Below are 14,987 nucleotides of genomic sequence, written 5' to 3'. Positions count from 1 at the left end.
TTTATTTTAATGTTTTTGGTTTTGTCTCTATTTTTGTTTCTGTTTACATTGGCTTGTCTCTATTTTAATATGAAATGATTTTCAGAAAGCATGATTGTTGAAGGTGACTTGGCGATTATGATAATGATCCACCATGTCCATGTTGTTTATATGGTGATGAAAGGCAAATAATAAGATGATGTGTTTAGCACATACTATTATCTATTGTATACATTCGTATAATTTTCTTTGTCATTTTGATTTTCTATAAATAATGCAAACACTAAGGGTAAAAATAAAGGTGAACAGTCGCATATTCTGAAATGTCAAGTGTAGACAGAACACAAAAAAGGTCAAGTATCATGCAACAAAAAATGTTTGATCATGAAAAAAACAAGTTTAATTTTCTTTTATAGCAGGAAAAATTAGTCTAAAACTATTTTGATTGTAAATCACAACTAGTTGTATGTTAACCAAATTAAATCAAAAATGATTATCATCCGCCATAAAAATGAATCAAATCTGCATATAAAATAATACAAACGAACGAATGTTTAGCTGATTCAGAGAGCACTCTTTATTATAATAGAAAAAGGTTTAAAAGCCTAAAAACCAAGAAGTTAGGTTAGCGACATATTATTGACATGGATCATGTGTTCATTTTATTATGTCGGGTTATAATTTCTTCAGATCCCGTAAAAATAAAACATAAAAAATCATCAATTGTAAATCTAACGTAATTCAGTGTAACACTGTGCTGAAAGTTTCTAGTAGGCGCATTCCAATATAAAAGTGTAATAATTTAACATATTGATTTTCTTAGAAGTTAGTGGTAAAATTGTTTTTTTGTGTGTTCTAATATTATTATTCGCATATCAAAAAAAAAGATCATAGATATGGGTTTAGTCCGTTGAAACATATTTTGTAAATAATAACCAAAAATTAGGGGAAAAAATAAATTAGTTAATTTTCATTTAATATATATAATATAAAATTATAATTAGCAACCTTAAAACCTCCAATCAATTGATGTCAAAAACAAAAACAAAAAAAAAAAATCTCCAATAAATTTATTGGGTTTGTAAGGCCCATACCCAAAACATTTTTCGTCCATATATTTTAATTTGATGAAAAATCCCATTAACAAAAAAAAGGCCAGAATGGGGACCACTTTAATAAGAGACGGCCACGTCAGACCGACAGAAGGGCACGAATAAATCTAGCAAACGTAACTAATCTATTTTTACGTATTTAATTGAGAATGTTTTTTTCAGAACAAAAATCTAGAGAACACGCTAAAAGAGGAAGAAGAAGTTTTTTTAGCCCACAAACATGCACTTGCCACCATTATTACAGCGTAATATTATAAGGATTTAAGCATTAATATATTATGTACATGCCAAATAACTGTACACAAAATTGCTCAGAAATTGTATAAATTAGCCACAAATTAGTCAAACAGTATCTTGCTTTTCCAAATAATAGCTAACGACAAAATATATATATACTCCATATAGGATCTATGCAGGGATTAAAAATGTCAATCTCCATTATCAAAATCTAAAAATATTAAATACTCAAATCTGTAAGAAATAAAAAAATCAATACAGATAAATAAATACAGATTTAGACATTTGCTAAGTGAATGAATCTTTCTACTCCAAAGTCCAAACAAATAGATACAAATTTAATTCTTCGGTATATTTCGTGACGGAATAAAACTATAAATTATTATTACAAATCGACGCACGAGAGAAAAAAAAAAAAAAAAGCTTCTTCGTCTGCTTTACCTTTTTTTTTTTTTTTTTTTTTTTTTTTTTCTTCTTCTTCATTTTCAAATTCAAATTATTTTTGTCTTCTATGTACTACTGATTAAAGAGTAAACACATTACTATCGAAATCGATCTCTTAACCAAAATTTTCGCGCTCGGTTCGTCCTTCGCTTCGCTGTATCTCCCGGAGCTCCGGGACCTGGCTCCTTGCGCCGTTGGCGGGATATGAGGAGTCTACTTTTGATTTCGGTGGCCGTGTGCTGGCTATGTTCAATCGCGGCGGTGGTTCGGAGCGGATCTAGCGATGGATTCCAGAAACCTAGAGATACTGAGACTGTGATATCGTTGCTGGAGAATAAATTGATGGCTTCTTCGGTTCCTATGGTGCCTCTCACCTTGATTCAGGGAGCTGACTCCAAAGGAGCTGGTACAGTACTCTCTCTTTCGTTCTTCAGCTCTTCTATTGGATTTGAGGATATGCTTGTTGTGGAGATGTTTCCACTATGACATTGACCTTTGTTTTCCAATTTCCACAATTCGGTCTCGATTTTGGCTTTCTTAGTTGGGATTTGAAATTTAATGGGAGTTTGATTTAAATTTTGATGATGATTAGTGTTTTGTTCAACTCTAATTTGGTGCAGTGTGTTTAGATGGGACGCTACCTGGTTATCATTTAGATCGTGGTTTTGGATCAGGTGCTAACAGTTGGCTTATCCAACTTGAGGTTTGTGCATTTTTTTACAGCTTGATTTGTGAATTTCTGCTATTGAGGATTGACTTGGAAGTAATTAGAAGCTAGATTTCAGTTTTTTTTTTTTTTTTAACTCAATGAGTGGTTTAGGGTGGAGGATGGTGTAATAATCATAGGAGCTGTGTGTATCGCAAAACAAGTCGGCGTGGTTCCTCTAAATTCATGGAAAAAGCTTTGGCCTTCACTGGAATTTTGAGCAATAAACCTGAAGAGAATCCTGGTTTGTCACCATGACTTTGATTTGTGCAACTGTATAATATGGCTCGCAGGATTTGTGCAACTGTATAATCCTGGTTTGTCACCATGACTTTGATTCTGTTTGTGGCTTGCAGACTTCTTTAATTGGAACAGGATCAAGTTGCGATACTGCGATGGTGCCTCTTTCTCTGGTGATAGTCAGGATGAGGTCGGTCAAACTCAATAGTATATTGTTCTTTGAAACCTAGGATTTTCATGAATTCTTCCTAGATCATGTCTTCTGATTTGTTACAATGGCTTGTATCTAGGGTTCACAGCTTTTCTATCGAGGACAACGAATCTGGCAAGTGGCTATGCAAGAATTCCTGTCTATAGGCATGCAGCAAGCAAACCAGGTCTTTGCATTTCATTGAGTCTATCAGATTTTTGGATTTTGTGCTCTGGTTCATGTTCTGTTTATTGTTTTATCTAATCAGTTGCAAGTGAATATTCATCACAGGCTCTGCTTTCTGGATGTTCAGCTGGAGGACTAGCTTCCATTTTGCACTGTGATGAGTTCAGGGAACTATTACCTAGTTCCACGAAAGCGAAATGCTTAAGTGACGCTGGAATGTTTCTGGACGCGTAAATCTCTTCAACTTTGCTTTTCTATTAGGAATGCTATTTGTTCTGTAGAAAAGTATCCAAATTTAAACTGTTCTAATGGAAATTGCAGAGTGGATGTCTCTGGGGGGCACTCGCTTAGGAATGTGTTCGAAGGTGTTGTTATGGTTCAGGTAATCTCAGATTCAAAATTTGATGAAATGGGCATGACTAAAGTGCATACAACTTACTTTATCTTAAGCTTACTGTAACTCTTATATCCATGTCTCTGTTAATTTATAGAACCTCCAAAAGGACTTGTCCAGTACTTGTACAAACCATATGGATCCTACTTCGGTATATCTATTTCACTCTATTAATATCACTTTTTCATTAGCAAAGTTTTCCAGTAGACAAAGGGTTGAGAGAATCTTTTGACATTATCTTTTCTGCCTTTTCTTTCTACCTCAGTGCTTCTTTCCTCAGAACTTGATTTCAGACATCAAAACTCCAATGTTTCTTCTCAACACAGCATATGACTCTTGGCAGGTAATAATCATGTCTTTCATCTAGCTCATTGCTTCATCCTTCCACAATGTTTGATTCTTGAGAAAACACATATGTATGAACTTTTTCTATCAGATCCAAGAGAGCTTAGCTCCTCCAACTGCTGATCCAGGCGGCATTTGGAAGGCATGCAAATCAGATCACTTGCACTGTAATTCATCACAAATCCAATTCTTCCAAGGTGAAGTTTTTTAATTCACGCTTGTTAGTTATCGTCCCTCTCTCTACTCTATGCTGAGTCTGCTCAAAGTTGATGGTTCCTATGTCATATTTCTTTTCTTACACCAAATAGAATTCAGGACTCAGATGGTGCTTGCTGTAAACTCATTCTCCACATCTGACCAGAACGGTCTTTTCATAAACTCTTGCTTCGCGCATTGTCAGACTGAAAGACAGGACACCTGGTTTGCTCAAGATTCTCCCCAACTAAACGGGAAGGTAATATTGCTCCTCCAAAACCATTCATGCGTTTTCTATCTCAATGTAGCAACTAGCAGTCACCTAATCACAAGTTTGTTAAAACTCTACTCATAATTGTCTTTCTATCAGAGAGTGGCGGAATCTGTAGGTGACTGGTACTTCGACCGAGCAAAAGATGTCAAAGCCATTGACTGTCCTTATCCGTGCGACACAACATGTCACAATCTGATTTTCGAGTGAGTAAATCGTTGAAACCCATATCTTTGATTCTTTCAAACTTATTGCTTGGAAATATCCTTCCATATTTATCCTAACTTCGAAATCTATAACATTTTGTGTATCTCAAATGAGAATCATTTTGTTTATCGATTCAGATCATAATTTATATTTTTGTGACCTCATTGTTCTATTGTAATAAGCTTTCTTTTGATGTTTATCGATTTTTTGTTCATATATATTCTTTGTGCAGTTTTAATCAGTCAGCTCTAGAGATCTCAGCTTCTTCAAGGTTTTGTTTTCCTCTCTTTAGAGCCTCTCTGGTCCTTCTAGTGTTGACAAAACTCATCCCCAGATTCTTAGTTTAGTAGGTATAGTGAAATCATTCTTTATCTATAAACCATTGTCGAATCTAGTTAGTGACAAAATCCATGTCATTACATAGAATAGAATATCAAAAAGAGAAAAGAAAAAGAACATATTCCTTTATTCATTGGACTCTAACACAAATCGTCCGAATCTCAAAAACCGATCATGAACTCTTCTTTTGAGATGTCCCTTTTTGTTGTATTTTGAAATTCCAATTGTTATTAATCACTTTATTTTTCGCCTTTTTTGCACCACACTGAAGCGCACGCGAGGTAACATATTGCAGGTTCTATCTTGTGCTATAAAGTGTTAGCTTTACTTCAAATACACAAACTCGATAATAGTTCGCAAAATTATTAGTTCACCTGCCAAACGGATGTCACTAGTGACTGAAACTTTTTCCATCTTCCATGAAACACAACTCTAGTTATCGTATTTACAAACCCACAAAACGAACTCATGATTTCTCAAAACTCACTAAGCAAAAGAAAAAAAAAACATTAAAAGCCCTAATAATCTATTACTTGGATAAAAGTGATCAATACTAAAACAGAGAAGATATTTAATTAAGAAGCTTGATGACGTGAAGCAGAAGCTAAAGCCACAGCTTGTGCCCACACCTTCAATCTCGCCTTAACCTCCTTTGGATCATCACCTAATTATTCAATAACAAACAAACACATAAATAATTATCTCGGAGACGACAAAATTCAAACATACATAAAACAAAAAGTATACTATATGTTTAACTAGTGTTATTTATTTACCGGGACTGGAGATGCGCCAAGTGGCGATGGGTGAGTTGCCGCCACTACTAGTCTGAGTATCGAAATTAGACCCGGTTGACACTGAGATCCGACCCGGAACCGGAACCTCTAGTTCGAACCCTAGATCTCTACAAGCTTTCACTTCTTCTAACCCCATCCTCAGCGACTTCTCTCCTCCTTTAGCTCTCGTTAACACCGTCAACCCTTCTCCCCCACCGCCGTCACACTCTCCGTTAACTCCTCTTTTTTTCTTTTCCCTACTTACCCTCCTTTGCCTCCGTGAGTTACACTTACTGCAGTTACTCTCATTCGCATCTAACTCGCCGGAGACTATAAGTTTCCTTCTCTGACGAGATGGAGTCACCGGAAGAGAGTAAAACCCACGCGACTCTTTGTCGGAATCAGACTCTCGAACGTTCTCTTTTCCTTCTCCATCATCGGAAACTTCTCCGTCAGCCTCTGCTCCGTCGATGAAACTCTCCACCGACGTGAAAACACACGAATCTTGCTGATTCTTCGTGGCTGCTGCTGCTTCGTCTTCGTCGACGTAAACAGAGTTCGTGCATATAGACAGTCTCGACAAAGAAGAAACCGTCACGAAGCTCTCTTCTAACGCCATGAGAGAGGAAGGATTGAACAAGAAGTAGAACAAAAAATAAGAGACTGACGTTTGGAGTGTCCCACTATATTAGTATCGTTTATAATGGTGAAACTGAGTCAACTCGTGCTTTAACTCTTATTACGATCACTTTCATTTATACCCCAAGTCTCGGGGTTTATGTTAATTACGCTTTTATCCCTCTTTTTGTTTGAAAACTGCAAATATTTGTTTATACTTTAATCCTTTTTTTTGTGGGATAAATTATCTAAACTCACTTTGTTTGATTCGATCATTACTTAAATACTACTAGTCATCAACAGACTAGTACAAATCACGGTGTTTATTTGAAAAACGTTGGTCGAACGTTACTTTATTAACGCGGAGCTTGAACGACTCTCTGTTTTCTTTATTACAGAAAACAAAATCACGTAGTATTAAAGTATAACATTAAATGTTTAAACAAGGTAATCACGTAGTTAGTGACTTTTTTTCTCTTGTCCTTAATACGAGATTGATTATTCCCTACAGTTTCCAAGTTCATTGTCGCGTCGCTCTCAAGATATAAATAAGTGACACGTGTACCTCTTCTTACTTGTAAATGCATAATGCCATAATCCAATATCAGAAGCTTTAACTAATCGACCGTTAATTACATCACTAATCAGCCATATCGTTATCCGTTCACGCGGTATCGGCATAAGAGATAAAAGAAATTCACGAAACTACCTTTCTTTTAGTTAATAACTTGATATTAATGACACCTATAATTTCGCTTCAACGAGCATATCAAGCTGGTTTGCTAGACTAAATTTGTTGCCAATATAATGTTTAACATTATTGATTCGGGATATCCAAAATCAAGTTCGTCGCAATCAAATCGAATCAAGCAAATCAATTTTGTTAATATTTGTTTAGCGGCTACACGCACTAATTAAGCTAACCTATGACTGCAAATAGTTGCATAAAATAAAAAAAATGGGTTGAACAAAATTGGGTTGAATAATATTCAACTTATTCATTTTCAAAATAGTGGTTGAACAAGTTGAAGATTTTTGCTGTAAAATTAGTTTATTTTTTCAACTTTTAAGTTAAACGGGCTGAATAATGTTTTCCAACCTCTTCAACCTTTTTAATATAAATGGTGAAAATTAGTTGAATAATTTTTTTCAACCTGTTCAATTTCTTCAACTGTGCAACTATTTGCACCCGACCACAAAGCTGGACTGAAAACGGATATATATAGATATCAGCATCAACTCAATAACTAACATGCAAAAATCACGTGACTTGTTATAATTATCCCAGACCAAAGATCAGTTAAGCCATCACAACGTCTATATTTTTGTGTGTAGATAAACATGTATATATGTGTATGGAATTTGGATTGCCTCAGCCTCAGGAGTCATTTCTGTTGTGTGGTGTGCAACTGTGCATAGATAAAACATACTATCATTATCGTAATTAATATAACGCATTTACTCTTGGCATGGACGGTCCTTCTTGTCTCGTTTGTGTCTTTCACACTTTTCTTTTCTGGTTTCACATTTCTTCGTGTGGATCCGATCTCACTTTTATAAATTGTTTTTGAGCATTTTCATAATCACCTAAGGAAAAGACAAATTAGTAGTATTACAGTATTATTACTTTGACTTTCATATTTTCAATTGTTTTCTAAAAAAAAATTAATGAAAAAGATATGAGCGTGTGTCAAGTGTGTATTTTGTATTAGGTCATCTTATGGCCGGCCCATTGTTTGTTTTACTAAGGTTTTTTTAAAATATTGATTTGGTCGCTTTCTAGTTAATTGAATAATTCTGATTTTTGGAAAAGATAAATTAAGTAAAATTCTTGTCCACCAATATTTTTGGAAAACGTGAATTTTACCAAACATTTTCTCAATATGCTTGTATCCCAAAGTGGACAAGAATTGTTTTTTTTTAACTTGTCTCCTGACCTAAAATTAATATATCCTATACACAGTCTCATCTGTAACTATCCAAAAAATCATGCGAAAACGAAAATAAGTTCAAATTGGCCATATGAATTCAATATAGTATTGGTTTGGTTTAACCGGATCGAGCATCCCTACATTAAACAAACTTCTGGTTAAGTACTTTGTAACTGTATTTTAACGTTTATGCCTTTATGGAGCAAATGGAGATAAAGGAAGTGGTTCCAAGTATCAAGTACCAGGGAGACACCAATGACTGAACGCCGGTTTCCGCGAATAGAAGGGTGGGCATCAATTCTGTACAGAGAGAAACCGCTAACGTTCAAGAGGGTTACTGGTATTTCTCATCTGCTTCAGTACTTCCTCGAGTAACTCGGTTTGAAGGTTTGGTTCAACGGCATGTTGGCTTCTCTGCAATGACCTCCTGAGTTCCATTCTCCTCCACTGTCCAAAGAAGCAATATAGAGATAACTAACGGAGAAATATGATCGGTCTCTAAAACCAAACGAGAGACAGGACAAAACAAAACCTGAAATGAAAAGGTGCAGCGCTTCTAAAGAAAACACGAGTTTTCTTCTTTGGATCAACGTTTTTGTCAACCCATGATGACCAAGTCTGCAAAGCTTTCTTGAAAGCGGTTGATACATCAAGCTTCGGATGAATCTGGTCTCCTTCTTAGTAATAGTTGACCCTGCAAACTCAAACTAATCAATCAAGATCTTTGATTCCATTCTTCTTTGTGATGTTTTAATGAAGTAAAAACAAATACTGACCCCGATTTGGTTTTGTAAGGAGACCACCAATGTGTTGTATTGAACACTAGAATATTAGCACCTTTCCATCTCGAATAGCTTCGATCCATATCATCGATTCTAAGAGTTTCTCTTCGCTTCTTTCCTATTCTTGCTCTACCCTCACGAACCAAGAAATGAGTAACATAGAATTCCACAGTGCATTTATAATCCTAATCAACAAGTACACAAACACAAGCATTAGTACGTAACAGTCACAAATGTAAGTAAATACACTTATATGGTCCATTAAGATGTACTACCAGGAAACGGAAGCTATAGTTCCCTTTCTCCTTGGTGATCCTTCGGTTGTGCGTTTCGTAGACTTTCTTGGGATCTTTAACAGCTTGAAACAACAAAACAAAGCATAGATTCCCACTGGTTCCTATTAATTGAATCTCCAACGAACACTAGCCTCTTCCCTCTGATCATTTCCAGCATTTTTGTAGCGTTGAACCTACACCCACACATACCAAAAATAGCCCACAATTTCCAAATCAGAACCATGAAATGATTAAAAGCGTTATCTCAAAAACCATTAACTGCTCAGTAGGAACTATAAAATCCTCATTATCACTATCAGTCACTATCACACCAATGATTACAATCCCACTATGTAGATAGATGGCCAAACCAAAGAGGAAAAAAAGAAAGTTAAAAAGAACCTGTGAGCATCACAATCTTGAGATACACGATTTTTAAAAGTTTTTTTAGTTCCTAAACATAAGAGTCCGCATGTTAGCAGCTCGTAGGTACGCGTTCTGATAAGCTTAGCCTCGCCCTCTTAACAGCTTAAAAAGGAAACGACACAACAGAAGCCAGTTATAGATGACAAAACAACCATCAAGCTGTTTGGTTCAGAACAATAACAGATACACTAATACAAAATGAACCAGTTCTTATGTCAACAATAGTTTGTATCTTTTTAAGATTGCTTCTCTCAATACTAACTATAGACTAGATTGTACCCTAATGATCAGTCCTAGCTGAATTAATGATCGCGTTTACAACTTCCAACAGACTTGAGCAAAAGTGGAAAATATTAGAGTCTGCTCTTACTTACGTTAATTTGAAAACTTGACCTGGATTTTGCACTTGGACGAAGCTCCGGGAAGCATTAGTAGATCCGCCTTGACTTTGTCAATTCTTTGCACGATAAGAAAGAATACTCCAACACGCACTGGCAAGCAAATCCCCCTTCTTGTCTATCACGATGTATCGCATAGTGCAAACAATCCTGAAACAAGAGGGAGGATTTGAGATGCAAGAGTTATGAGAATATATATAGTGATCTCAGTATTTTGTCTATCCAATGAACTTCATAGATTTCGGTCATACCTCTAGGACGAGAGTTTTCAGATGTGGAGATTTCTTTAGCAGAACTGGCAGGGAGTACCAGCAGAAGTTAGAAAGTCTAACGGTTACATGAAACAAGTTTTCAAACACTGGAATTGCTTCACGGAAGACATAAAGCATCTGAAACATAATTAAATCAACTAGTCATCAATCAAACTGCAACCAGTCAATGGATCAGAACCTCCGAGAATTTAATTCTTATATCTAAACGGTTCCTAATGTAACTTATCTTCATATCAAAAGAGAAAGAAAGAAAAAAAAAAAAAGTAGAGCGCAGTTACCTCCATAGTTTCGATATCTAACTCCAGAATCTGAACATCTTTTAACCCATTAATTAGATTCATTGGATCAAAATCATCTGCATAACTTTCTATCCATGCATCGGTGTCGTCCACCCGAAGATCGAGCTTAGCTTTTCAACAAGGGAGTTGAGATTAATGATTGGATACACATTTTGGAACATAACCAGAAACACTCTAAGTAGGTAAGACGCGGAGTATCCAAAAACTAATGCTCTCGTTATTATATGCAAGACCCCGAGGATTCAAGCCCTCATAGTCAGAGTGGACACAGTGTGCGGGACCATTTCCAACGTTCCCATTCGACACCATCTATGACTAGTTCCCCAAGTAAAGGGGATGCAGAAAGTAGCGTTTTGAACGCACATCGTCCAAAAATCAAAGAACCGTACTGAATCAAGAAAGAGAGTCTTGAGAGCAGGCATAAAAGTATCATAGTTTCAGTTTGGCAACTGTCTTGCAAGTAAAAAACTTCAAAAGGCAGCGAGTATCCTTTATTAACCTTAATTTGCAGTTTAAGAACCAGGACACCACGCTTCAGCACATGATATAGACAACGGTTGAGATGATCACATTGAGCAGGGGTCAATATCCCACACAACCCCAACTTAAAGAGAAGGTCTTTACACGAGAGTTAGCTAGCTGGTAGAGCCAACACTCCTTCCCACAAAATCCTCGAAACTCTTTCTATCGTCAACAGAGCCATCGAAACGAAGCTTTGGTGTGATGGTAAACAGATTTTGCCATCTCTTTGAGAGAAGCATTGTGAACACAGCCTCCTTTGCCGAAATGAATGACCCGATATGGCAAATAAACTCATTTACTAAACCTATCCATACTTTATGCAAAAACCTAGCGACCCTTTTAACTACAGTTTCCAATGGAGCCTTAAGCGCCTAGTAGTCTCCAACATTGAGTGAAAACTAGATAATCCTTAAATCAGACCAGCTTAATCCACTACTTGTCTACACGAACACTAGAGCCGGCACCAGATTCAAAGAGGACGTTAGAGCCTATCCATTCATCTCTAGTACCATGAACGTTGATGCCTTGGTGAACCGAAATTGCATCTTCAAATCGAATGTGACGACTGACGAGGAACTAAAACAGGGGAGTTTTTAATTACAACTTGGTCTGAATTGGTTTGACATGCACTGGGTTTCAAACATTAATAAACCAAACCGAACCAGATATAATTAACGTTCATAAAATATATATATATATATATATAAAAAAAAAAAAAAAAAAAAAAAAACTAGACACTAACACCCACATGAGAAGAAGAAGGGGTAGCATGGTCATTTTCTTAATCATGAATCATGAAGCCCTAAGAACATGATTATTGGGCGTTTCTTACTCGGTTTCTTATGTATTTGGCCCCCAAATAAATAATAAAATATCCATAAATAGGTTCATGAAGCCGAGAAACGTTGCTGTCGGAAGCATTCCGAGCAACCTCTTAAGAACGATATGTGGCATCTCATGAGTGGTTGGTACATAAATATAAAAGCGGATTTTTTTTTCTCATTTCTTTTTCTCATTCTTCCCGATTGTCTCTCTCTCTTCTCTCTCGTTTCTGAATGCGAGAGAAGATGCGATTCTTGATGAAATCGGATAAATCAATGGATTCAAGTCGAATCCATTGAATTTTCCGGCGTAAACTGGTTGTTTGTTGGTTACCCGGAGGCGATGGCTTCCAGATCGGCGAAACCGTTAGATCTGACAACGACGACAACTGTTTCTGGTGGGACAACGACGACGGCTGTTTGGTGGTGCCCTGAAGCTAATGGCGAGGTCCAAACCCTAACGAATCAGAGGGAGAAGGTTCGTTTCTCATGTCTGATTGATTGCATGTTTTTCTTTTAGCTTCGTGTGGTCTTTAATTGTTAGGGTTTCGGATTAATCCGATTGATTGTTAGGATTTCGGATTAATCCGATTAGAGTATCGATTAGGACGTAGCTAGAGTGTTATTGTTACTTTCTCTTCCTCTTCTAATTGTGTTGATTCGTTGTCACTGCAGGGAAACGATGATTGTTAAAAACGTAGCTACAGTTTTTGATGTATGTCCGAGTCTCATTCAGCAAAAATCATAGCCATCGCAAAGCCACGAGAGAGAGAGAGAGAGAGATAGAGAGATCCAAAACAAGTCAGAGGTACATCTTTCTCAACCCTACCAATCGATTTTGATTTACAAGACATTTCTTGTTCTTACTTAAGGGTAGAATGTTTTAGTTTTATCTTTTGTATAAGTAATTGTGTGATTAATATTGACTCTTTTGTCATGTTTTGTGCGAGATTAAATGGTAAAGAGTGGTATTCAAGAAGTGGACACAGTGGTTGGATTCTCTTATTTGAAAGGTATGTAATCCGATTCTTTCAAATGTTGTTGTTAGATTTTGTTTGAGTTTCTGTGTTGGGATGAGTTTGTCTGTTAGATTTTCTTTATCTTTGTGTTATAGTTTGTGAGCTACGTATTTAGTAGTAGAGTGATGAACAATTGTTGTTGTATTTGATTGTTTGAATGTTTGATGTTTTGTATAAATAATTGTGTGAAAAGGTTTGGTCTTATTGCTTTCATAACTGATGAACCATGTGTTGTTGTTTTATTTCCTCAAGTGTTTAAGTCTTTTTCGTAACTTGTTTGTCTTTCAAATTTCTAAAGTGTTTAAGTGTTGATTAATTGTTAGACTTTGCGTATGTGATTAAAATTTTATCAAGTGTTGATGTTTTATTTGATCAAGTGTTTGAGTTTGCGGTTGTGTTTAAAATTGTTTCAAAACCTATATGCATTGTCTTTGTCTTTGTGTTAAACCTGTTTGTCTTTTATATTTCCTAAAGTGTTTAAGTCTTGATCAATTGTTTAAGTTTTGATCAATTGTTTGAGTCGAGTCAGTCATTGATGATTGCTTTTTGTTTGTTGGTTGTATTAAATACGGTTAGTACTTGATTAGTGTAGATACTTGTCAAATCAGTCATTGATGAATGCTTCAACATCAAACTTATTGTTTGATGTTGTAGGGTTTGTAGGTTGTTTTAATGTGATAAATGTGTGGTTGTTGTTGTGTAGGTAAAAACTTAAATTTTAAAACCTAAATCTACTTGGTTTAAAAGTAAACTTCACCTTACCAACTAACCTAAACCATTAACTATTCTCTACAAACCCATTTCCTTTTACATCAGCTTTCACTAACACAAACAATGGATCCTAGAAACCTTAATCGTTTTCCACAAACATGTTTTGTTGATCTTATGAATTCTCAAAAAGACAAAAACGGTTCAGATAATCCGATTCTACCAAATGCATCCTCTTCTCAGCCTGTCCACTTGAACTCTACCTTCTCTTCTCAGCCTGTCCACTTTACCTCTACTTTCTCTTCTCAGACTATACACTTTAGTCCTGGATTCTCTTCTCAGCCATTTCACTTTAGCCCGACATCTGAATCTGAAGACTGTGTCGAGTTAACTGTTGATGAGAATGAAGAACACGTAGGAAGAGGAATTAGAAAGCGGTGGAGTGCAGAGGAGGATATCAACCTCATAAGCGCTTGGTTGAACACAAGCAAGGATCCGATTGTAAGTTATGAGCAGCGGCTTAAAAGTTTCTAGAAGAGGGTTGCTGACTACTACAAAGCAAACGATGGCTCATCTGGTTCAATAGCAAGAGGGCCTTCACAATGTAAGGCTAGGTGGAACAAGATAAACCACCAAGTCAATAAGTTTGTGGGGTGTTATGCACAAGCGAGTTCAAGGAGAAAGAGTGGAGAATCAGAAATGGATCACGGAGGAGTGTAGCCATAAGCGGACTAAACTCGCTTCAGAAGGGTTGCCAAAAGCGAGCAATGATGGAGCTAAGATGAGGCCTCCAAGGGTTAAAGCTGCCAAGAAAAAAGGCAAGAAACCAGCAGTTAATCCAATTGTGGAAGATGGTTCTGTAGGTAAGTTAGAGAAGATAATAGCAATGAAGGATAAAGAACAAGCAGCTAAAGAGAGGCACGGCAAAATGAGATTGTTAGACAGCCTACTTAACAAGACTGAACTAACACCCGCTGAAGTCCTACTTAGAGGCAAACTCGTTGATCAAATGTTGACAAACATTTAGGTTTCTATCTCTTGCTTATCTATTGTTTGTTTAACTCTTGCTTATCTCTTGTTTGTTTAACTCTTGTTGTGTTTAACTCTATTTAAAATTATTGTGTTTAACTCTAGTTTATCTCTTGTTGTGATTAACTCTACTTTTCTTCTTCTTTTGTTTCAGGTTTTGGGACAACATATGAAGGTGTCTCGTGAAGGGAAACATGTTGGCGTGTTGTTTTTTAGTGTTGTGTTTAAACCCGTGAATGGGTGTTGGTTTTTAGTGTCATTCACGG

The 14,987-nt window shown here is 36.3% G+C and overlaps 2 protein-coding genes and 1 pseudogene across 4 annotated transcripts; 1 reads left to right on the top strand and 2 right to left on the bottom strand.

Annotated features, from left to right (window-relative positions):
• The first annotated feature begins 1,709 nt into the window (after nt 1-1,709).
• Nucleotides 1,710-5,096, top strand: LOC104699671 (pectin acetylesterase 6). Of its 3 annotated transcripts, none has more exons than XM_087457916.1 (13): nt 1,710-2,178; nt 2,393-2,475; nt 2,593-2,722; nt 2,835-2,908; nt 3,009-3,095; nt 3,200-3,324; nt 3,416-3,476; nt 3,586-3,639; nt 3,754-3,831; nt 3,925-4,030; nt 4,142-4,287; nt 4,399-4,505; nt 4,739-5,096. In XM_087457916.1, the coding sequence occupies exons 1-13, from the start codon at nt 1,977-1,979 to the stop codon at nt 4,851-4,853; spliced, it is 1,368 nt and encodes a 455-aa protein (XP_087314042.1). In that variant the 5' UTR covers nt 1,710-1,976; the 3' UTR covers nt 4,854-5,096. The 3 variants fall into 3 exon arrangements, 1 of the variants encoding a protein (XP_087314042.1); XR_015561658.1 differs by having other exon boundaries at nt 1,713-2,178; nt 4,149-4,287; XR_015561657.1 differs by lacking the exon at nt 4,739-5,096 and having other exon boundaries at nt 1,713-2,178; nt 4,149-4,287; nt 4,399-4,705.
• Nucleotides 5,097-5,240: 144 nt separating this feature from the next.
• Nucleotides 5,241-6,374, bottom strand: LOC104699669 (uncharacterized). Its single transcript, XM_010415009.3, has 2 exons — nt 5,622-6,374; nt 5,241-5,509 (listed from the first exon to the last, which is right to left on the bottom strand). Exons 1-2 carry the CDS (start codon nt 6,238-6,240, stop codon nt 5,421-5,423), a joined length of 708 nt encoding a protein of 235 aa, XP_010413311.1. The 5' UTR covers nt 6,241-6,374; the 3' UTR covers nt 5,241-5,420.
• A 1,954-nt stretch (nt 6,375-8,328) lies between these two features.
• LOC109125372 (protein trichome birefringence-like 6) lies at nt 8,329-11,055 on the bottom strand (annotated as a pseudogene).
• Nucleotides 11,056-14,987: the final 3,932 nt, after the last annotated feature.

This window comes from Camelina sativa, chromosome 7, assembly GCF_030686135.1.
Source record: "Camelina sativa cultivar CO46 ecotype springtype chromosome 7, ASM3068613v1".
Taxonomy (NCBI): domain Eukaryota; kingdom Viridiplantae; phylum Streptophyta; class Magnoliopsida; order Brassicales; family Brassicaceae; genus Camelina; species Camelina sativa.
Note: the sequence above shows the minus strand (reverse complement) of the source record. Positions and strands in the feature narration are given on the sequence as shown.